The 26136-nt window shown below is 37.5% G+C and overlaps 1 protein-coding gene across 1 annotated transcript; it reads left to right on the plus strand.

Moving 5' to 3' along the window:
- Positions 1 to 4487: 4487 nt before the first annotated feature.
- Positions 4488 to 25920, plus strand: ponzr1 (plac8 onzin related protein 1). Its single transcript, XM_065248581.2, has 4 exons — positions 4488 to 4628; positions 5249 to 5353; positions 6420 to 6568; positions 25452 to 25920. Exons 2-4 carry the CDS (start codon positions 5251 to 5253, stop codon positions 25578 to 25580), a joined length of 381 nt encoding a protein of 126 aa, XP_065104653.1. The 5' UTR covers positions 4488 to 4628; positions 5249 to 5250; the 3' UTR covers positions 25581 to 25920.
- The last annotated feature ends 216 nt before the right edge of the window (positions 25921 to 26136 follow it).

Consider the following 26136-nt stretch of genomic DNA (forward strand, 5'->3'; position numbering starts at 1 on the left):
GTTGCTAAACTGCCAGCTGGCGATCACAGTATTTTTTACACCCCTTTACCATGACAAATCTGCACAAAACTTATAAAAATATGTTATTTTACAAAGCAAGAGCAGAATTATCTTAAAGTAGGGGCTGTCTGTTTTAACCGCTTTGAACTTGACAAATCCTCTGAACAGATCCATTTGAAAAAATGCCTTTTAAAACATAATTTAATGTGTTTTGCATTTCCTCTTTATCTTGAAACCTGCAGCTGTAGTTTTCAAAACTGTAAATTAACTCTTTGAAAATACATGTCTTTACAAATACGGCATCAAATTATTCAGTTTTATTAAATTACACTTGTCTATAATTCAAGTTTATGGATTTCAAATTCAAATTGTTTTGTCATATTTAAAGCTCCATATTATACTAGTAGGACAATCTGAAAGAATTTTGCACTTTCAAGTCATCCTACTTGTTTAATTTATACTAATAGGACAATCGTGGGCAGATGCCTCACATCTGCACGGGAAATGAACGACCCCGCCTTCCACGAGTTTCCTGCTGCCTTGCAGGTCGGCCTTGGCTGGTCAAAGGCTATGGGAGTAAACCCAAAAAAAAAATCTGGTACGGAGACTCCTATACTAGTAGGACAATCTGACAGCATTTTGTACAGTCAGGTTATCCTACATCTTTAATTTATACTAGTAGGACAATCTGACAGCATTTTGTATAGTCAGGTTATCCTGAATGGTTATGGCAGGACAAATCATGCAGTGTGTATATAAATCTAATGTCTGTATTGTAACATATTGTGTAAATAATTAGCTTTTTAAAAAAATAAAGTTGTCCTCCGAAGAGGGGGGGTGGTGGCGGGCCAAAAAAAGTAGGACAATCTGAAAGCATTTTCCACTTTCAGGTCATCCTACCTGTTTAATTTATACTAGTAGGACAATCTTTTAGGGCATTTTGCACCTTCGGGTCATCCTACTGTGTACTAGTAGGACAATCTGACAGCATTTGATACAGTCAGGTTATCCTACATCTTTAATTTATACTAGTAGGACAATCTGACACATTTTTTGTACTTTCAGGTCATCTTACCTGTTAAATTTATACTAGTAGGACAATCTGACAGCATTTTGTACCGTCGGGTAATCTTACCTTTTTAATTTATTCTAGTAGGACAATCTGACAGAATTTTGGGCCTTCAGGTTATTCTACCTCTGTTTTATACTAGCAGCTAAATCAGATTGTCTTATATACAATTCTACCCGTTCGTTTTATACTATTAGGTGTTATGGTACCACCGACCAGATAAGATAGAGATATAAAAAGTAAGTTTTTATTAAACATGAGCAGTTAAACAGCAGATGATATGGATCTGCAGTTGAAATGAAGATGATTGGTTGATGAACACAGTTAATCTCCGCACATACACTTCTCCAAAGTCCCCAGTATAACAAGACGATTAACTTTACTTTCCTTGTAGGTACACAGATGATGACGACGACAGATAACCACACCTTCAGGTTATCCTACCTGTTTAATTTATACTAGTAGGACAATCTGAAAGCATTTTGCACTTTCAGGTCATCCTACTTGTTTAATTTATACTAGTAGGACAATCTGAAAGCATTTTGCACTTTCAGGTCATCCTACTTGTTCAATTTATACTAGTAGGACAATCTGAAAGCATTTTGCACTTTCAGGTCATCCTACCTGTTTAATTTATACTAGAAGGGCAATCTGTTAGAGCATTTTGCACCTTCGGGTCATCCTACCTGTTTAATTTGTACTAGTAGGACAATCTGTTAGAGAATTTTGCACCTTCAGTTAATCCTACATGTTCAATTTATACTAGTAGGACAATCTGAAAGCGTTTTGCACTTTCAGGTCATCCTACTTGTTTCATTTATACTAGTAGGACAATCTGAAAGCGTTTTGCACTTTCAGGTCATCCTACTTGTTTAATTTATACTAGTAGGACAATCTGTTAGAGCATTTTGCACCTTCGGGTCATCCTACTTGTTTAATTTATACTAGTAGGACAATCTGAAAGCGTTTTGCACTTTCAGGTCATCCTACTTGTTTAATTTATACTAGTAGGACAATCTGTTAGAGCATTTTGCATTTTCAGGTCATCCTAAATGTTTAATTTATGCTAGTAGGACAATCTGTTAGAGCATTTTGCACCTTCGGGTCATCCTACCTGTTTAATTTATACGAGTGCCACGCACACACTCATGTTCAAGTTCAAAACCGAAAGTAAAGAGGTGGAAATCTGGAGCCTCCGCTGAAGTGCTCTTTCTCCAACAACACCAGCACGCAGCGTATCCAACGAGCAGAGAGAGAGCTTCCCAATAGCATATGATCTGCCGGCTTTCGAAGCGAAAAATAGTGATTTGCTATACGCACCTGCCTCTCGTTAAATACTCGCGCGACGGGGCGGCGCCGGCAGATGCAAATACCTGCATGCCAACTTCATTGGCGTTTTAGAAGTTTCTCGAAGTAGATTGGTCCCGCGAGACGCGTTCCCAATTCGTCGGTCACAACGTGACGTCGTAGTGACCGACTGAAAGGGAACTTGCGTTTTCCAACATGACGATGCCAGACCACATACTGCATCAATTACAACGTCAAGACTGCATAGAAGAAGGATCTGAGTACTGAAATGGCCAGCCTGCAATCCAGATCTGTCACCCAAAGAAAACATTCAGCGCATCATAAAGAGGAAGATGCGACAAAGAAGAAAATTGAGCAACTAGAAACCTGTTTTAGACAAGAATGGGACAACATTCCTATTCCTAAACATTGGTCCTCCTCCAGCTGTTGCTTATATGTACATTTAAATTTTCCAGCCTCTTATTGCTACCTGTCCCAACTTTTTTTGGAATGTGTAGCTCTCATGAAATCCAAAATGAGCCAATATTTTGGCATTTTAAAATGTCTCACTTTCAACATTTGATATGTTATCTATATTCAATTGTGAATAAAATATAAGTTTATGAGATTTGTAAATTATTCCATTCCTTTTTTACTCACAATTTCTACAGTGTCCCAACTTTTTCTGATTTGGGGTTGTACATTAGGTGAACATATTTTATTATTTTGAGTTAATAACACTACTGTTATATTGTATGGCTTTTGATTGCTATTCCTCTGTGAACCACATAAATACATGAAATGCAATATTTTCAATAAGATGCACACATTTTTTTTCCTTATATCTTGTTCCATTTAGTCAAATCTGAAAATCAGTCTTGCAAAGTCACCAGTTTACCAGGAGAGGTCACCGTCATCACAGTATTATTTTTATTAGAATCTTGTTTCTCTTTATTATGGAAGCCTTTAAATATGTACAATTGTTATAAATATCCTGTTTGAATATTAAAATGAACATGCACATTTATGCATTTAGCAGTTTTATTTTTCATCTTAAGCATTATACTTTAGAATAAAAGTCGTTTTTAATAAATTATTTGTTAAACAGTATGTGTTTCCAATTTTTTTTTAAATAAAAAAAAAAATGTCAAGTTTGTTAAGGTTTTATTTACCAAGATAACTGAGATACAATAGGAAATCAAAAGGGAAAGAATAGGAATGTGACATGGAAAAGATTCAAACGAGTGCAGCAGAGCTCATGCCAAAACAAATAGTTACATATCTGACTTCCTGTCATGTCTAGTTCACTTGCCCAAAATCAATAAAGAAAGAGACAAAAGGGAACCCCCAAGAATTACGGTGTCCAGTAAACACATTACTGGTCCTTTTTTTATGATGGTTTCACTTGAAGATGACTATATCTATATATTACCTGGTAATATGTATTAATTAATTTTTGTTAAACCACAAGGATAGTTTATGATTGACCCTAGTTTAGTTTACAGTAAAATGAAAAGATAGATTTTAGATGTAACAATGAATTAATGATTTGTTTTTAATTTAACAAATTATTGTTACATTTATGTAACTATAGCTTTCATCATACAGTAGGCTATATATTTTTTCCAGAACTATTATACAGTGTTGTGTGAAGACATTGACAAACAACAAACTTAATGGGGACATATCATGAAAATCTGTCTTTTTTCATGTTTAAGTGCTAAAATTGGGTCCCCAGTGCTTCTATCAACATATAAAATGTGAAAAAGATCAACCCAGTAACTTAGTTTTGGTAAACCATTTTCTGCAACCACGTGAAAAAATAGGTAATTGAAATTTCACTCCCCTTGTGATGTCAGAAGGGGACCGATCTACTACCCTCTTCCATCTGCACTATCCAACCAGAGCACTGCCATTTAGTGCAGAGATCAGCTCATTTGCATCTTAAAGGAAATACAAAACGGCACAATTTTGCTCACACCTACAAAGTGGCAATTTTAACATGCTATAATAAATGATCTATATGGTATTTTAAGTTAAAACTTCACTAACATACTCTTGGGACACTAAAGATTTATTTGACATCTTAAAAAAGTATTGCGTAATGTCCACTTTAATGTCTAAATCGAAAGTTTTCCGCTTCATGGAAAATGAGAGACTTACCAGAAAACAAATAGGGGAAGATCCATCAGGTCATGACGAAATCGGGTTTAAGTTTCATTTCACGAGAGCCCACCAGCACAGCTGCAGCCACACACCTGCACTCCTAAAAGTAAGTTAGATGATACATTTGATTTAATCACTCGCTCAAATTCGATGTTGCTTCTGCTACGTGGTTTACTGTCAGCTTGTCTCGTTGAATTTTAAACTCATTAAACGTATATTGATAAACCTTTATCAAATATAATATCGTGCAGCTAAACAGAGTAACTTAGCTTATGTGATTACTTATATAACATATGAAACGTTAATGATGATGACTCGAAGCACATTTTGGGAACTTAAAACAGACCGCATTGTCGTCAAATGAGATTTAATTTGGACATTGTGCTGAATTTATTTCTTTTCGCGTCGAGTTATTCTGCCATAACTATTATGAGATTCAGTAGGCTAATGTGCATCATAGAAAAAGACTCATTTTAACTTTCACCTAACCCATCGATGCAAGTCGGAAAGTTTTCAACCAACGTTAGTTTAATGAAAATTAACATTAATAGGAAATAGAGTGGTTGATGAAAAAGCCACAAAAACCTGCACGACTCTCTCTCTCTCTCTTGTCTCTAGTAGTGATAACTAAACCAGTACCTCTAAATGTATCTTAATTAAATGTGAAACAAGCATGCCATGTAGTGAAATCGTCTCTAAATGTTTCATTTTAATCACTCTCGACAGTCATGGCAGTTCAACAACAAACGACCATTGTGACAACAACCCAGCATGTCTCATCTGGAACCTGGACCACAGGGATCTGTGATTGCTGTTCTGATATGAGCACTTGTAAGTCACCTACTGACCCATATCACGTCTAGTTAATCTCAGTTAATTGATGACTTACTCATAAGACTTGTCTAAATAGCATGCAACCAGCCATGAGTTTCTTTAGCAATAGGACTCAAGAGCACTTTTAATAGTTTCTGCAAGTCAGAAAAGCAGATACAGTACAGGCAATACAGTTATTTACCCCCTCTGCTCCTGGCGCTATTTTGTCAGAAATATCGAAAAAAGAAACAACTTTAGAAGAAACTGAACATTATTTACAGTGTTATTACTGGTAATCCATAGTATCAGTCATACATTACAAGTATCTTTTCAAAATGTTTCAGGAAGGGTGTGATCCAAACATTTTTGTGTCCTTGAAAGGCACGCCAGAAATGAAGGGAATAATGTTTTCGGACTCCTGTGCTTTTCAAAAGTATAAACTCATGTAGTATTTACATATATACAAAATATTTTGTTTGTTAAGTACATGCATGGTATGTTTTCCTTCAATAATAGTACATTATAGAGAGTGATTGTACACTCATTTGTGTGAAATAGGGAAATACGTTTACAACTGTGGTTACTGTTTCTGTTCCCCCTAGTGAAACCAGAGTTTTTCATCATAGTTCTTTTTTTGTATAAAGCATTTATAAATTAAATAAAATTTAAAATAAAATATAGCTGCAAGCAGGGATAAAAGGCCCAATTACTAAATGGCACAATTGCAACATGGTGGCTCTTGGAATTGTTTTGAAACAAGACGCACACCATTAATGCGTTTTGTAAGGTATGTTTGCAATAACTGATTAGTCCTAATATAACTAAGGTTTAGTCCTGGTTTAATTTCTGTCCAGGAAACCTCCCCTATAGAGTAAGGACCAATTTTTACATGTTCGATCTTATGTAGCAAGTTTATTTGACCTTTGTCGATGCCTAAGGGCGGAAGAGTCTGACGTGATTGGCATCTTTCCAGAGTTTTGGAGTGTCGTGTTGTTAAGTGACATGCTCAATACACCAGAAACACTGCATGTTAAAACAAGCCATATTCTATTATTCTTTTATCTGCTCATTGTGTGTCTTTTAGGTTGCTGTGCCCTGTTTTGTTTCCCTTGCATGCAGTGTCAGACTGCGTCCCAATTTGGATGCTGTTTCTGCATGCCTTTGTTAGACAGCTTCTGTATGGTGGTGTCTTGCTGTCTCCGTAAGAAGATGAGAGAGCAGTATAACATCAATGTAAGCTTACTCACACATGCACTTTCACATGCACACACACACACACACATTTTTTAGTTTCCATTTTGTGGGGAAATTCCATAGACATAATGGTTTCTATACCGTACAAAATGTATATACTATTCCCTTCCCCTAACCCAAACCCTTACCCCAACCATCACAGAAAACTTTCTGCTACTTCAGTTTTGATGAAAATTCTGTTTGATTTATAAGCTTGTTTCCTAATGGCAGGTCCGTCGCCAGAACATGCAGAACGGGGGGGGCATTTTGTTTTCATGGGGGGGCACACTTTATAAAGTGAAAAACTGGCCGTTTCTAAATCCGAAGGCTTTCTCTGGAGGTCGCATATGCAGGCTTCATACGTAAACAAGCCTGGTTTATTTAAGTTTACTCAGCATTACATTCACAAGTCATATGTATATTGCAACAATTTACAAATAACTAAGAATAATGGTCAAGTTTATAATTGTTAATATACTGAAATAAGACCGTCTTGATGACGTATGCATGCCACCTTTGGAGCCTGCAGCCTTCGGATAAAAATAAACGCCCACAGACTGAACAAACTCATTTGAAATAGACCAATACAAGTCCAGTCAAGGTCAAGGACAACAAAACACATAAGTTACCTCACGCCTATACACAATGTAACAAGTCTTCAGTTCCACCAACAACGCAATAACAACAAGTTACATACCGGGTAGCAATAAAATAAATATGATCTGTAGCATATAAAAGTATACTCACCTTAAAATAATCGCAGTGGTAGTAAAATCTCATAAGAACTCAATCTTTCCTTTCATGTTGATTTGCGCGTGAGTTTTTCTCAGACATGCTGATGATAGCACAATACCCAGCAATAACCAGCTGCCCCTTACGAAAATGAACCATGGTTTTTCTATAGTTAAAACAACCAAAAAAAAAAACGCCAAAGGAATAGCTAAATTCAAAATATTATTTTGTTTAATATAATTATGTTTTATATTATAATATAACCGATTTAAAATTTAAAGATCGTTTTTTTTAAGTTACCGTTGTAGAAATCAGTAGTACGTTTTCTGGGGTTAAATACTACTGAAGAGGGCGCCTATTCACCAAGAGAGAGTGAGAGCGTTCATACGTAATGAAAGTGAGCAAGTTTACATATTCTTTTTACCTTCAATAAGAAGTTTGACCCTAATATTAGGGGGGCACGTTGTGTCAACTGGGGGGGGGGCACGGCCCCCTAATGCCCCCCTTAGTGACGGGCCTGCCTAATTTGGATGTCAAAATGTCTCCACATAGTCAAAAATTAACTGGTATTCCTATCTTTGTGGGGACAATTGGTCCCCACCATGTGATAATTACCAGGTACACGCACACACACACACACACACACACACACACACACAATGACAGCTCTCGTGTTATATAATAGCATTTACAGTTTTTTTATCGGTATTGGGGAGTAGTTAAAGGCGGGGTCCATGATCTCTGAAAGCCAATGCTGACATTTGAAATCACCTAAACAAACACGCCCCTACCCCAATAGAATCTTGACCTTAGGCAACGATGTCGGTTAGAAGACACGCCCCTTACTGCTGATTAGCTACAAATGTGTTTAAACAGACTCCCTTTTCCAAAGTGTTTTTCAAAAATCATGCACCCCGCCTTGAACTACAAGTACTGATGCTAATAACTTAACAAAATTTTTCTGTAGCTTGATGGTAGTTCACTTACTTTTATAACAGCGTAGCTTTAACAGTAGTTAAATACTTTTTCCAGCAAGTAGCGGTGTAGCGTGACCAGACACTACATAACGTTGTGCCTCCCCCGCAATGCCTTTTAGCAGCGCACAAGGGTGGGACAAGCAACATCTTTAATGAATAGATTCTTGGAGAAACCAGCACTGCCACATTAAAGCAATCATTTGTGAAATGTTTAGAACAAAGTGCTAAAGTTGAACTAATTGTTGAGGAATTTCTGAATAAATAAACATTAGCCATTGTTCTCGTATATAAATGTTTTTAAGAAGACTGTGGATTTAGTTTCCATCAATTGAACAGCATCTTCTCACATGGTGCGATATTCCTTAGGGGTTTGTTAGGCAAAAAGGGGTTGGGGCGGTGGATGGTGGACAGTGCTTGGGGTGGAGAGTAAAAGCGACGACTGTGTATTGGTGACAGAGCGTTTTAACAGAAGTACAAACGAACCGTTTTAACTCACAGCTACTTCAAGCAGGCTGTGTGCATTGGACTCTTAAATGACTGTTTTATGGTACTTACATAGCCCCTAGACCTCAGTTATCATGAAAAAAGCCACAAAATTTCAGTTTTGACAATTCATGGGTACCAAAGACATCACTTCTGCCATGCCCGCAGCCATATTTATGTCCGACTCGGCAGCGAACACAGCATATCTAATGCACTAAATGGTCACATATATTAGTGTAATTGAGGGCTTACCAGAGACAAAATACTGATTTTACAATGTGGAGTTAGATGTCGGCTGCAAGTCAGTCCCTCAAGTTGTTTGCGATCGCGGAAGAGCACAAACTTTTTGTGATCTTGCATTATTTATTATATTCTGTATTAAATATTTCCAGAAATTAAAAATGTCTCATAAAATACATTAAATGTAATATCTCTGTCATTATAAATAGAGTAGACAACTGAATATTTATGGCTTTAATTTATTAATGTGAATGAACAATATCATAACACGCTGTGTTATCGTAACAGCCATGCACCCCACAGTTAACAGTGAATCACATCTTCTAAGTACACATAAAACCATTATCTCTACTATATTTCTACAACCCCAAATCAGAAAAAGTTGGGACACTGTAGAAATTGTGAGTAAAAAAGGAATGGAATAATTTACAAATCTCATAAACTTATATTTTATTCACAGTAGAATATAGATAACATATCAAATATTGAAAGTAAGATATTTTGAAATGTCATGCCAAATATTGGCTCATTTTGGATTTCAAGAGAGCTACACATTCCAAAAAAAGTTGGGACAGGTAGCAATAAGAGGCCAGAAAATTTAAATATACATATAAGGAACAGTTGAAGGACCAATTTGCAACTTATTAGGTCAATTGGCAGCATGATTGGGTATAAAAAGAGCCTCTCAAAATGGCAGTGTCTGTCAGAGGTCAAGATGGGCAGAGAATCACCAATTCCCCCAATGCTGCAGCAAAAAATAGTTTTCTGGGTTTCTCAGAGAAAAATTGCAAAGAGTTTGAAGTTATCATAATCTACAGTGCATAATATCATTCAAAGATTCAGAGATTCTGGAACAATCTCTGTGCGTAAGGGTCAAGGCTGGAAAACCATACTTTGATGCCTGTGATCTTTGGGCTCTTAGACGGCACTGCATCACATACAGGAATGCTACTGTAATGGAAATCACAACATGGGCTCAGGAATACTTCCAGAAAACATTGTCAGTGAACACAATCCACCGTGCCATTCGCTGTTGCCAGCTAAAACTCTATAGGTCAAAAAAGAAGCCATATCTAAACATGACCCAGAAGCGCAGGCGTTTTCTCTGGGCCAAGGCTCATTTAAAATGGACTTTGGCAAAGTGAAAAACTGTTCTTTGGTCCAACGAATCAAAATTTGAAGTTCTTTTTGGAAAACTGGGACGCCATTTCATCCGCCATTCAAGAGGACAATGACAACCCAAGTTCTTATTAGCGCTCATTTCAGAAACCTGCATCTCTGATGGTTTGGGGTTGCATAAGTGCGTGGGGCATGGGCAGCTTACACATCTGGAAAGGCATCATCAATGCTGAAAGGTTTATCCAAGTTCTAGATACATATTCTCCCATTCAGACGTCGTCTCTTTCAGGGAAGACCTTGCATATTCCAACATGACAATGCCAGACACTTCATCAATTACAACATCATGGCTGCGTAGAAGAAGGATCTGAGTACTGAAATGGCCAGCCTGCAGTCCAGATCTGTCACCCACAGAAAACATTCGGCGCATCATAAAGAGGAAGATGCGACAAAGAAGACCTAAGACAGTTGAGCAACTAGAAGCCTGTTTTAGACAAGAATGGGACAACATTCCTATTCCTAAACATTGGTCCTCCTCCAGCTGTTCCTTATATGTACATTTAACTTTTCTGGCCTCTTATTGCTACCTGTCCCAACTTTTTTTGGAATGTGTAGCTCTCATGAAATCCAAAATGAGCCAATATTTGGCATGACATTTCAAAATGTCTCACTTTCAACATTTGAAATGTTATTTATATTCTATTGTGAATAAAATATAAGTTTATGAGATTTGTAAATTATTCCATTACTTTTTTACTCAAAATTTCTACAGTGTCCCAACTTTTTCTGATTTGGGGTTGTAAGTTTAATGGTAAGTTATAAAGCTTTATTGCATATATGACGATACGCACATGAAAAGTCCTTGTGATGAAACTGCTTGGCACACCTGCTGTCTCGTATGCAAGGATCTGGTAAAGCAATATCAATGTATTACAATTTATTGTTATGTAGTCCTTACAATAAGTTGCTGGGACACACAAAAAAGCATGCTGTCCATAACATCTCAACGGGAACAAACATGCACATTCAGAGCTGTGATCCTTCAGGCTTTGACGGTCACATACGCTCATAATTAAGTCAAAATGTTCAGTGTCCCCCAATGCCCTCTGAACGCCCCTGTTGAGAAATGCAAATTTAGTGCTTAAAAAGCATGCCTTAACCCCTATTGTAACTTGCACTGCTCTTGGTAGATTACTTTGATCATCATGCAAATTAGATTTTGTGGAGGCTGTTTTTTAACCTGCACCTTGTCAGTAAATCACCCGCAGAAATTTCCACTGCGGTTTATTAAAATGGTTTGTCATCCAAACCAAAAAAGCCACCCTTAACTCTGTTTATAGTTCTCAAGCTATGATTTTAAAGTGAACACTTTGTGGCGGTAATATGTATGCATATATGTATGTTAGTGCTGCACAATTAATCGCATCGCAATCGCGATGTCAGACTGTGCGATTACATGACAGCAAAATGTTGCAATTATATTAAATAAATAAATGTGTGGACTTGTTAACACAAACTTTCTGATAACAGTTTGATGATTTTCCTTGCTGTTTAAAAAAAGAAAGAAAAACGAACAAAAAAGGCAGTGCACGTGTGGCATGCACGTGTGTGGCATGCGTCGTCACTTGTGTGTGCGCAGTGCGGAAATACAAGAGCGAAGATGGATGCAGAGGAGATTGACAGTGATCTGGTAGCTAAAAAAAAAACTATGTCTGTTGTATGGTGGTATTTTGGATTTAGGATTACTGACATTGAGCAAATGCTACATCACGTGGCAATACGAAAACATTTCTAGTTTACAAATACACATTTTAGCATTATCACTAAAATGTGTGTGAATTTTCCTTAAAACCCATCAAGTTGACTCATGATACCATCCATTATAATCGCTAGGGGTGGGAATCGCTTGGAACCTCATGAATCGATTCCGAATCGATTCTTAGTGTCCCGATTCGATTCCGAATCGATTCTTGACGTACTAATTTGCATATCTGTGACGTCATTACGTCACATTTGCTCTCAAAGCCAGGTGAATGTTTGCGCTTTTGCTACTAGTCTGAACGGTCATATACTGTACTTTAATGCAACTAAGGGATAAATAATGTCATTCTTATATACATATATGTCCTGTTTCTGTTGTAAGACATTAAAACCAGTAAAAATAGTAATTAAACGTGACATATTAATTCTATATGTTAACTGGCATTAACTTCCACAAACTGACTAACGTTAAGCGTCTAATCATCATCATTATACACAGTGATTGGCAGTATTACTGTATAATGCAGCGCAACCAGCCACTGAATAACAAACTGTGCATATTTTTACAGAAGTATATTCATGTTATATATAAACAGTCAGCGGATGGTTTAGGGCAGGGGTGTCCAATACGTCGATCGCAAAGGCAATGCCGGTAGATCGCACATAAGTTAACTGCTGCTCCACGCGCGAAATTGTCATTATGGTCTTAAAGAGTAATTGTGAAACACGCAGGTCTTTTTGAGTTGCTGCGCCTTTCTTCTCAAATGTGTTTTGCCAGGCCACTGCAGCTCAGTCGTCTTTAACTTCTAAAATTCACAAGGATGCGCATTATTTCCTCACGCAGGAGTGATCCACGCGCACCCCAAGGTGTGTGTGTGAGCGAGAAAACGAGAGAGAGAGAGGCAGCGTAGCGCTGATTTGTATCCTTCTGATATTGTTGTAATTTTCACCAAACCGCATCTCCGCTATTTTAAGGAGTACTCGACATGTACTCAGGGATTTTTTTTAACTCCTCAAAAGAATAGAGTAATGGTGACAGCCCTAAATTCAATGTAGAGATATATGCAGTATAATCCTACAAGCATTTAAAGTGTTCTTTCTCTTCTGCTCTTGTAAGCAGCGCTATGCGCTAGTGCAGTGCGCACTCTCTTAAGTTGTCCCTGTGCATCACCGCTCCCCCAGTTGAGTTCCGCCTTTTGGTTCTGATAACGTGACGTTATTATTTTGTAAACTAACATGTCAGAATCGATTCTTGACATTTGTGAATCGATTCAGAATCGGCCCACGTCCGAATCGCGATTCATCTAAGAATCGATTTTTTTGTCCCACCCCTAATAATCGCACATCGCAATATTAGCATCAATAACCGTAATGGGAAAAATTACCCAAATCGTGCAGCCCTAATGTATGTACAGAATGTGTGCAAATACATTAATGAGTGTTTATGCAAGTGAATGGGTTGTTTGCTTCTGCAAGATATGTGTGTGTAGAGTTTAGAGAAATGCCATGTCAAAAAATAATAAGTGTTAACAACTTGTCGGGTTCTGTATTTTGAGCAGTTTTAAGATACTGAGCTTTAAAGTTTTTGCATTACATATATGGGGAACAAGTCTCTTTCATACATGAAAATGACAGAGACCCTCTAAATGAACAATATCAAAATAATTGGGGATTTTTGTAACAGGCTAAATATAGATTCTTCTTATTCTAAAAATGATCTTGCAAATCATTAATTGAAGCAATAATTTCCATGAAACAAAAACCTAGCATTTGTTTAAAAACAAATGTGTTGTAGCAATGTGTCAACATGTATGTTAAAGTTACATTTAATGCTTATCAATTTCATATTTTAGGACAAATTCTTTTTTTTTTTGTTAAAGTTTAGAACTGTTAGTTTAAGTTTTAGAAAGGAAGCAGCTATATTAATACATCCGACCATGACTCCACAGGAAATGGGACATGTAAACTGTCTTTCTCTCTAGAGATCAGTGTGGCTGAAATAACTTGCTAAAGTTTATTGTTATAATTAGGATCCCATCAGTGTTTGACTATTCAAACTATAAGGCATAGACTTAACTGCAAAAAAAACAGACATGCAAAAAGTTGTTTCATAAAGTTTAATAAACATTAAAAAATGTTTCACTGACAAAATAAATCAATAAAATAGTTGTACATGAGGTTTTGCGTTGCGTGGCATTGTTCAGTCTTCTGATTTTGTGGTTTCTGCTCTCTTTCCCAATGTCACTGAGCAATCTGGCGACACAGAAACTTGACCCTGACTGCCCCTCTTGTGTGCATTCGAAGTTCACACCAATAGAGACAGAGCGCAGCGCGTCATAACCTTAAAACCACGCTCACTGGGAGGGGAAACAATCCATCCGTCTCCATTGACTTTGTATTGCAAGAGGCTCCCTCCTTGTCATTGCTGGCTTATAACAAAAACAGAATAATGCCTAAAAGCTGCTGTGTGACAGGGTGTACAGCTAACAAGCTAAAAAACACAAAAATACATTTTTTTAAGCTTTTGTCATCATTTACTTTTAATAAAGGCTTTTATCTAAAGCGACCTACAATTAGTATGCACTGGGCAGCTATAACTGCAAAGCAAACAGGGGTAAAGTGCCTTGCTTAAGGGCACTTCAGTCAGTCCAGCTCGAACTGGATGTGCACAATTGTTCGAATATTTGTTTCTGAAAAATAATAATTCGAAAATTTTTCATGAAAAGAAAAGAAAACTGTGTCACCAGGGTTAAGCCTTTATTAGAATTGGCTCGTCTTATTTCACTCTTTTTTAACTTCATATGTAATGACTTATAATATACAGAATATAAAAAAATCATTTGTTGGCTATGTGTTTGTAAATCTCTGTTCACTAATATCTCAAGCTATAGTTCAAATATCTGACAAATGCGTATTAAATACACACAGCGGCCTCAGAAATTCATCAGCATTCATGAAAATCAGAATTCAATAACATTACTTAATTACATAAAAAATTAATACAATGTAAAATGTAATATTTAACTTTATGTATTACCATTAGCAATTGGAGAGGTTTTTGTGCAGTAATCAGCAGGATTTGTAAATATCATTCTCAGATGACGGTCATGTAATAAACAGGACAACAAGCACTTTGTTTTTACTAGGATCTTAACAGTCGGCATGAAAGTATCCAACCATTAGCTTTATTTATTATCATTATAAAGGCAGATATTCTTGTCAGATCAGGTTTGTTACAGGGAGTTGGCAGCACTTTTTATATGTTGGCTTGTTCTGGCTGAGGAGCAGACTTTCAGTAAATAGTAGGGATGTCCCGATCAGGTTTTTTTGCCCTCGAGTCCGAGTCATTTGATTTTGAGGATCTGCCGATACCGAGTCCCGAACCCGATACTTCTATAATACACAAAAAAGCAAAAAAACTGATCCAGGATGTTCCTTATGTCATGCAGCACACGTTGCTGTTTCTGTGTGGAGTCAAAAGGGTCTAACTCTTTGCCAGCACATAACTAGAGATGTGTTAAAAAATAATGAGAATATATATAGTATATATTTTCAGGGGTTAAATTGGGGTTTGTTTTGTGGGGATGCTCTGTTAGGAGTAGGGATGCAGCGATTAACCGGTTTCACTATTAACCGCACTTTAAAATGTCACGGTTAAGTAACTGTAAAGCCTCCGCTACACCGCGTGTTTTTGTTTAACGCACGCCCACACAAACCAGATCCACGAACCACCAAGAGGCGCGTGCGGCGTGCGACATGCGACATGCTCGTTAGCGCACTGTATGACAAAGCTCCGCGTTCAAAAGAATATGTGCGTGTGACACGTCTCTTGGTTGTTCGTGCATCGGTGTGTGTGTGTGTGTGTGTGTGCGTGCGTGCCTGCACGGGTGCGTGAAAGAGCCACACTCGAATCAGTCTGTGCAGCATTAAAAACCTCCTCCTCGGCAGGGCCAGATTAACACTTTGTTATACCCTGGGCAACAATATTCAAGGGCCCCATCATCATGACTCCAGGATCACCATAATATGGTCATATTCAGAATATATTACTGTAATATACAGTAAATATACTCAATACTTCAAATTCTAACTGTCATCGGGTGTATTTTGATTTACAAATATTTAAATGCTCATACAAATGCACTATTATGTCCCCTATCAAAGACATTCACTTACATATGATGCTATGAAAACAAAACACAGCAGCATCAATATAATCTCCGAAGTGTACTCACAAACACATAAACTGAATGTGTTATCAACATGTCAGTTTATTATAAGAAAAAAAAGACTTTAACAGCCAACAGGTTTACAGCTGGGGAAACTGGACTGATTTTTAGACTGGTTTAGTGTTAATCAACATCTAACTCAAGGCCAAAAGTTACTCAACTGTTAATTTAAATTAAATAAACTGTTTACAAGTATTATTACAAGACCATCATGTAGCCTAACATTAGACACCCAAACCAAAGGGAAGGAAATTATAATTTGCAAGACTGAACTGAACTGAACATCAACGCAGACATGAATTTCCTCACAGAAGTTTAAGATCATATACATCTTGAACGTAGATATATAAATGAACACAGAGAAGGAAAGTTTAACACTATAGCACAAGCAAACATGCTGAAGAGGAACTGAAGGCAGCTAAAAACCATCAGGGCATAAACACTGGCTTATTTTATTGCATTTTGGATCCTTACCTCCAGATAAAGTATTAAACTGGACTGATGATTTAAATGTTGTTTACTCACATGTGCGTTGTTAACTCTCCGGATTTTATGTTACAGCACTCATCCACTCGTTCAATTCTCCACATGGACTGTTTTTGTTTACAGTGTCGCGTGAGCAGCTACACTGCAGGTTCGACTTCATTTGGCGCTAAGCAGACCTCTTGGTGATGTCAAAGTACCGCGAGAGCGATTCAAAGCAGATTTCTCCTTGTGATAACTGGAATCGCTCTCGCGGTACTTTGCTGTCACTCGCCAGTGGGCTCTTGTTGCGCCACAGCAGTTTGCTCCCCAGTCACTTTCGCGCCGCTAAAGTAATTTGATTTGATACACCGATAGGATCGCGCAGATACACCACTGTTTATACTTTACATTTTCTGCGTTTCTGATGTCCTTTTCCTTTTTTAATTTCGGCTTTGCGCTACTTAGCTTCTCCATGTCTCTTTTTTTTCTGTTGTAGCATCGCCTTGCATCACGTACGCTCTGCGCACCTTTGACCCACCTCATGCGGACTGACCAATGAGGAGAGGGTCTTAACTTGAGGCCCTCTCTTCATTGGTCAGTCCACATGAGACTGACAATCAACCGCTCTCAACTCACGTTCAAAGTCATAGGCAGCGCAGAGTTTCTCTGAAGAGCGCAAAACCCGTGTTGACAGTTTTAATATGAAGCGGCCAGCGGGAGATTACCAGATACAGTATTTTGCTCGTGCCCTTGCTGCCCTGGACCCTCTAGAGGTCTTGGGCCCCTGGGCAATTGCCCAGTTGCCCGTATGGTTAATCCGGCCCTGCTCCTCGGGGATCAAATCCGGGCGGGGCTCCTGGTGGTTTGACTGCATTTAATAACGTTGAAATATTTTAAGGCGTTTATGATTTATGAATTAACATGTTAATGCTGCCAGTCCAAAATGACTCGCAGTACCCAGTCCAGGATGACCCTGTGTTATTATTCGTTTTGAGAGGCTCTTATCATTTTACTAATACTTCAAACAAATCAAAATAATATACATTTATTCAGTCCAAATATAAAATTACATTTATTCCAAAGATCATTAAAATGAATAGCCTACAGGTTTCAAAAGGCACCTATACTTTTTAAGTCAAAGCCTGCTAGGTTATTATTATTATCATTTGTCCAAGAATTGGACAAAAAACACACTAACTGAAAATACAAAAGAATTTAGCAATTGTTAAAAAATGGATCCATGTGAATTTTTACATTAATGTTGTAAAATAAATGAGTCCATAATAACCGTAATAACCGTACAACCGTGATTATTTATCAGACTATAACCGTACCATCAAAATCTATAATCGTTGCATCCCTAGTTAGGAGAGAGGGTTCGAGGGGTAACATGTTTAATCCTGATGACAGCAAAGCCACTGGTGTTTCAATGACATTTTGGACCTCTGATAGGATTTTATCTTTGATAGAAGTTTCAGTTTTAAAGCTGTGCCACAGGTTGACCCAAACTTCAAAACCTGAACTTTAAATTATGCACATCTATGAGTCTGACACTCTATATGCATTTGTTGCACATGTCAATCACTAGTTAGGTCGTAATTGATTTGTATAATCAAAATACATCATTTTATTAAAGGTATTGCGCAGGATTTTCTTTTTCCGGGTGGATCATCAAGACTATTGGTCCTCCTAGTTGTCAATCAGGAGTGTTGCGCAATTGCATTTTTTTAAAAAGTGGAGAAGGCGGTTCTTTTCTAAAATTCGAGAAAATCCTCCGCTACACCTTTAAGCTATACAATAAGTTGTATCCAGTTATAACATATTGTTATAAGATGATTGACATATACATACTTTAATACTTTGTTTCTAGACTTCTATTAAGTTTTTTCGACGTGTGCACCATTCTTACCTCTCTCTCTATCTCTCATCTCTTCAATGTGTAATGTGATCCTCCTGCACGAATGCGCGTTCTTGAGGTTCTGAGTGAGACACGGAGCTGCGTTCTGATGTAGATTAACTGAGCACATAGTGACAAAAACGATCGACGCATCGTTTAAATGAGCGGTAAAAACCCGGTTTTTTCGTGAATAAACACCTACAGATGATCCGAAATGCTGCGGCTCCCATCAAATTCAAAGCTCTGTTCCTGGCCTTTAAAACCACCTCTGGGTCAGCACCCCCTTACCTTCAATCACTTATGGCGCTTTTCCATTGCATAGTACCCCACGGATTATTTTAGTTTGGGTCGGGTCAGCTTACTTTTGGGAGCTTTTCCATTGGGTGCAGTACGTAGTACCCGATACTTTTTTTCGTACCACCTCGGTTGGGGTTCCAAGTGACCCGAGCTGATACCAAACGTGACGCGAAAACATTGTAGGTCACTGATTGGTCTTAAAGAATCGTCACTGTAGCGTCATTGCTATTATGTAGATTAGCTTTACCTGTGCTAGGCTAGCTTGCACTGTCTCAAGCAAAAATTTTGTCATCTGTGCTCTGCTATAAGTTCCCAAACTCACGAACAAACATCCAAGGGTTGCGAATCAGGGACACCATAACAGTTTTTCCCAAACTTGCAGTTTGTGGCGGAACATTCGCGACGAGCACGTCAGCATTATATGCTTAAATGCAACTTCAATGAGGCTCAACGGAGCGCTGTCGACTGACGCTCGGTGTTTAAACAAAAACTGTCATGTGAGACTGAGGTAACGTTAGTGATAAACGCAATGTGCAAACATCTATTTGTGGTGGCCAATTTTAATTTTGTGGTAAACTGAGAAATAATAAATGTATGAGAATGTACAACGCTCTTACTTGTATGATGTCACAGCAGTAGGAAGCTCAAATATAACGACACGCTTATAATCCCTCCCACTGCGAAGTGTTACTAAACTCGATGGAAAAGCTAACCACGCCAAAGTGAGGTGAGCTGACCCGACCCAAACAAATCTAAACCGTGGGGTACTATGCAATGGAAAAGCGCCATTATACGGACCTATGTACCCTCTAGATCCCTGCGCTCAGTCACAGAGCAATGACTTGTGATGTCATCCCAAAACGGAAATCACTATTGCTTATCTTCTCTGGTTCTGTTCCTCATCTCTGAAATGATTTGTCAGTTGCAACAAGATCTGCTGACTCTGTAGCCATCTTTAAGAATCAGCTAAAAACCCATCTGTTCCACCAACACCTCACTTGCTAATATCTTTTCTTTTTTCTATCTTTATCTTTACATTCTCTGTCTATGTATATATAGTACTAACCATATGTATATTGTGTTAGACTTGATGAGACTGTTCTTGTGTTGATCTTATTGCTTCTATTGTTACCTCATTTGTAAGTCGCTTTGGACCACTCACATGACAGGTAAACCAGACAAAATAAAGCCCTTTTCACACAGACATTCCGTAAAATACACGGATAAGGCATCCTGGAATTTTCCGGGACCGTTTGATTTTTTATTCATTCACACTGACATGATTGATGGTCCCGGAAAGACATGTGACCTGTTGAAAGTCCCGCCCTCTCTTCTATGCAGTTATTTTATTATTTTCGTTTATTATAGCTCAAATGAGCACGTGACGCGATATTATTTTATGCTGCTGAATGATCTCCGTTTCAACGCAGTAAGTAACGAGCTAACTTACCTTATATCTGCTTCAGTCCAGTTTGCTGACATTTCTCGTCGTGAATGTTGTAAATCCCTTATTTTAAAGAGTTGAACCAACTTCATGATGCCATGACACGCGCGTCCTCACTACGGAACGTGCGTCATTGTTTATACGTCTCATTTATCATTTCCGGGTAACTGCTTCAATCTAGTTTGCAACATTTCTCGTGGTGAATGTTTATATGCATGTTATCTCTCGTTGTAAGGAGCTGAACCATAACCTGTGTTGTGATGACGCGCCCGTCCTCACTACAACACGCCCATTATGGCATTCTTTATGGGGGTTATCCGTGTATCTGACTAGGTCCTTTTTCCGGCAACGATCCCAGAAGATTAACGGGATGAGTTTGTGTTCACACAGACGCTTGTCTGGCAATTTTAAGGGTATTTTCTGGGACCAGAGGTCTGTGTGAATGGGGTTTAAAAGACATACACAGAAACTGAAGTAAGAGATAAAATGGAATAAAATGGGTCACACATAGCTCCCCCTCCCCCTTAGCTGTATGTGAGCTGTGTGAAGTCAATACCAGCACTAAGCTTAGTCACTTCACACTTAGTCTGTTAGATTCACAATAGCATCACATTGTGGTCACATTTCTGTTTCCATGACATTTAACTGTTGCTTTAAGTATAGTGTATTTAAATATAAAATTTAATGAATTATAAACTTTTACATTTGTAATGTATAAATATAATTTACTTTTTTGAGTTTGTTTAGGGGAGAACCGGAGCGAACGTAACGCGGGACGCAAGTAACGAAACGATTTTCTCAGAGCCCTGATAACATTTGCATTCCAAACTATGACAGCATCTTTAGCACCTAACCCTTGACAGAGCTGACAAATATTGTGTTATTTCCTCATCGTTTTGTGCGTCTAGGTCTCGATAGCTGTTTCCATTATAAGTAAATTCCTAAAGCAGTCTTTTTTTTTCTTTTAACACGTTGTGTTTCTCGTTTCATGTGTTAAAGTACTGATCAATCTACAGGTTTTCTAGAGCTCTAACACATCCTGACGTTTGACTTCTCAGTTTTTCAAAATAAAAGTAAACTGTAGTGCCCTCCAAAGGCTAAGTGCAGTGACTACGCAAACACTGAAACCGAGAAAAAGTCCTTAAAGTTTTCACATCAGGCAGTCACACATGTTACTGCAATTTTGGCACACATGTTTTTCTGAAATGGGACAAAATTGAACCAGGAGACTTTGTCACAAGACACAACAGATCTCACAATGCCCATTTCAACTCTTAACTCAATTTTCACCAAATGTGTAGTTACTGCGCTTTGGCTTTGTAGGGCAGTGTAGATTTCTGTGTCTAAAACATTATCTTTAAAAATTTTGTTTGAAAAGATATAAAATTTTACTTTCGCTCTTGCTCTCCCCTATTTATATTTGTAAACCACTTTACTATGCCAGTCAAATGCATGTTTTCATTTCTCTATTTTAAATTGTGAAGTTGACCACATCCAGGTTGTTATACAGAACTGAAGAACAGATGTTAACTGCATAACTAAGGAGTGTTTGAGGGTTGTGTAATTTACAGGGCAGAACCAATAATATCTCACAGCTTTTTTGATGTCGTGTGACACAATATATACAATTCTCAGCTCTGTCTGTTGTTATATGTTACCCTGTCTTTGAAATCCAGGTTAAAGTCTCTTAAACTTATTATGAGAGCATAAAAGTTTGATTTCAATCATTGATTTCAATCGTTGATAAGACCTTACTCAGTCAATATTAAAGATATCAAGGTTTAACAGACTGTTTTTTCATTATGTAGCAGTGGCGAGGCTAAATAAGGGCCAGGGTGGCCCTGGCTCCCCCAGATTGACAGCTTATCCACCTAGTCAGAAGAGACCCCCAAAAAAGTTTATATTATTTATATTCGTTTGTTTCTAAACCTTGCAAAATGTAACTTTTAAGCGATTTTAAATTATTTGAGCATAAAGAGATGTTAAAGTAAGTTGTTTTCTTTGTGCACAGACACATATACTCAAATGGACACTCGTAAGCGTTTGCATTTCAAAAAGCATGCAACACAGAATCTCTATGCGCTTTACAAGACACAAACACCTAAATTAATCTTGAAATACCATTGGCAAGTATTCTCATAAAACATTTTTGTGTTAAAGTGAATGCAAACAGATCAGGAAGAAATCAGATGTGTGTGTCAGTATATGGATCCGTGCTTATCCGGTCTTAAAGAGGCAGTACTCTTAAAGAATCTGCTTATGTTTGTTTCATCGGGCCCTATTTTAATGATCTAAGCGAATTGTCTAAAGAGCAAAGCGCAACGTCTATATGGGCGTGTCTGAATTCCCTTTTGCTAATTTAACGACAGGAAAAATGGTTTGTGCGCCGAGCACATGGTTGAAAAGGGTTGGTCAATTTTTTTTATGAGTAATGGGAGTATTTTGGGCATAATGTGCAATAAACCAATGAGAGTCTCAGCTATCATCCCCTTTAAAGGCCTGTTGCGCTGGCGCTATGTCTAATCTCTATTTAGATGACGGACTTTGTAAACTAAAAAACTAAGCGAAGGAAGAAAATCCACAGTTTAAGATTAATGTTAAATAATTGTGTTGTTTTTCACTTTATTTTTACCTTTAAAACCCGTTTTCTTTTAGTCATGGAAGTAAAAAAGCAGGCTTTTAATTGCTTTAAATATATGGCTATCCAGTATCATCAAAAAATTATTTACAAGTATGTAAGAAAAGGTTTGTCCTCTAAAAATACTTTATTTGTAACAAACAGCAGATAAAGAATTTACAAACGGCTCTCCGCACGTTTCAGCACATGGACAGCGTCATTTTTTTTAGCATTACTTAAAAATGTTTCTCATCTCATCATATTCACAGGTACAGAGTCATCATATACAATAAATCCGTGAGGTAGCATTTTTTTTTTTAAAACATACAAAAAACAGATGCATTTGTTTAAAGCAAAGCATTTATTTAGTTACCAGGCTGCAGGTGAAGCAGCTCTTTGTGCCTTCTAACGTCTCATAATCGGTCCTCATTTACGTCCAAGAGACTCAATGATAATCGTTTACATTCAATCCTTTAATCTTTCATATTTAAAAGCGTTTTTTGTGCTGCTGCGCACTCATGTATGTGATAAGCAAACCCGCGTTGTCATCCCGTTTATAGGCGCATTTTACTAACGCGCTCTTTAAATAACATAAAAACACATTGCGCCATTGACTTTAGACTTTAGACCAGGTTTTTGTTGGTCAATGGCGTAGTCTGTTTTAGTTGCCTCAAAATAGCAACGCGCCAACAATGCGCCTGAACACACCTCGTTTTCAGACCAGAACGCACATAGGCGCAAATGCATTTGCTATTTAAACAACGTGGCACTAAACGTGAAAATTATAATTGCGCAGGGTGGAAACTAGCAAAAGACACTTGCGTTGCGCATTGTGCTGCATTGTGCCGGGTGTAAGATAGAGCCCATCATGTTAAAGGTCCAGTGTGTAGATTTTAGCGGCATCTAGCAGTGAGATTGTAAATGGCAACCAACGGCTCAGTCCACCGTTCACTGAAACGCAAAAAGAAGCTACGTTAACTGCCACATGTTGTTGTTTAAGACAAAATGCAGTGGTGACAAAACGCGCCCTGTAGAGCAGTTTGTCCTTTTAGGGCTACTGTAGAAACATGGCGGCACAAAATGGGGACTTCAATGTAAGGGGACCTGCGGCGTATGTAGATAAAAATTGCTTATTCTTTGGTAATAAACACATAACAGTACATTATGTAAAGTCTTTATACACCACTGATAATATAGTTATGTATATAATATTGCATTTCTGTCATTAGATCCTTCTAAATTTTACACACTGCACCTTTAATCAAACAACAGAAGACAAAATGAAAATAACTTTTTAGCGCTTTAAATATATAAATTATATTTAATTTATAGAATGAAGAATTCTATAAATTCTTATTTAATTTTTTACCACCCCCCTTTTTGCTGATTCAATAATGATTTAAACCACAATTTAAAAAAAAAACTTATGTAATCTGTTTAACCACTATATTGTACAATTATGTAATTTAAGAGTAGGCATTGAGGTCGTCTTAAATAAACGAAGAGCAAGTAGTTAATCAGTATCTGCTCGTTTATTTAAGCTAAGTTGTCCTATAACAGACGAACGTCGCAACGCGCAACCCCCCCGGACGGTTATGTTACGAACCGTCATCACCAATTCTGAAACCGGCACACCCCTAGTAACAGTGTGTGTTTTAAACAAAAGTTTGCAGTTTGCACCCTTAACCGCATTTTCTGCCACCAATCTGTCATCACAGATTAGCAACACCATAAGACTACACATTTCCAAATTTGCACTATATATAGTATATATATAGTTTTATCAGATCTTAGACGTTTGCTTCCCTGTGATGTTTCCATTTCCGTCATGCACAATGTAATGCAAAACTCATTGGTGAAATAGAGTCATTAACGGTTGAAAAAAGTAAGTATTAAAGGACTGTTTTAAGTATTAAAGGACTGTTTTAACCCTTTAAAAACTATACTACTACAAAAATTTGCCTGTGATCTCTTTTTTTTTAAGTTTGTACTGGAACTTTATAATAGTATTAAACTAATGATTTATATACACACATTTAAATAAATACCATACTAAAACTCATTTTAAGTAAAATGGCTTACAGTCATTTAAATTCAGTGGTGTTAAGGCTCCCATTCTTTTTGTGTTTCTGAAGCTTTATATAACATGTGTTCATGTTTCACTTGTAAAAAAACCTTGTATTTGTATCTGTATAGCGCTGTTTCACTGTCCTAAAAACGTGCTGAGGTCTTCCTTATTCTATGAAGTCCCTCCTTCAGAAATACATATCGAGTTCTGATTGTGTAGTTTGTTTAGTGTGTTGCGATTCGATAGCAGATTAGCTCACCATTAGCTTAGCTGACAACTGACGTATTCATGTGGGCGGAGTTTAGTCAAAAAACTGTTCTACTGACGTCATTAAAGCAGGAAGTAGAGGGCTATAGTCTAAACCGGCCGTTCACTGTAGGCTTTGAATTCTGTTAAAGAAAATAAATCGCCTGGCAGTGAACTTTGAGCTTTATCATTTTACAGGTATTGTTTATGCTATTATAGCAACATTACACACTAACTAGGGTTTAAAAATGGGATCAGAAAGAACGTGACCTTTAATGTAACAATTTGTCAATATCTTTAATCAACAGGGTTCGTGCTGTGATGACGTATGCATGGTTTGCTGCTGTTATCCATGTGTCTGGTGTCAGATGTCTCGTGAAGTCAAGAATCGTGCTCGTTCTGGCGCTGTGATCACCCAACAGATTGTGCACAGTTAGAGATCAGCTTGCTCCAAGTCGCAAGAGTCTGAGCATGAATATTAAGTTTGATATACCGACATTTTTTATATTATGACTTTTTTATATTTTTTTCACATTTTTATTTAGCACTGTTTTGTTGAACATCAATCCTTTTTTCCATACTGTTATGTAGATTAGATGTGACTAATGTGAGATGTGAGTTTATATAATGCAGTGTGTACAAGCAATACAAAATAATGTTAAAATAATTGGCTGAAACATTGATCGCAAAAAGATCATTATATTTTCTGTTCTTTGTTGATTCACTTTATTGTTGTATTAGTACTTCATTGATAAATAAAACTGAGTTCTTTGAAAATCGGTCCATGTATATGTATAAGTAAATGGTCATACTGTTTGTAAAAAGTGTCTTTAGTAGCTTAATACATAAACGCAAAATGGCGACTTCCACATAAGGGGAGCCGAGGTGTAGATAAAAACGGCTCAGTCTAAGGTAATAAAAACATAATTCATAAGGATGGAGTTCCTGTTTTATGGCCAAACCAGGAAGCTTGTAAAGTTTTGCATATCTGAA

Source organism: Paramisgurnus dabryanus, chromosome 2 (genome assembly GCF_030506205.2).
Source record: "Paramisgurnus dabryanus chromosome 2, PD_genome_1.1, whole genome shotgun sequence".
Classification (NCBI taxonomy): domain Eukaryota; kingdom Metazoa; phylum Chordata; class Actinopteri; order Cypriniformes; family Cobitidae; genus Paramisgurnus; species Paramisgurnus dabryanus.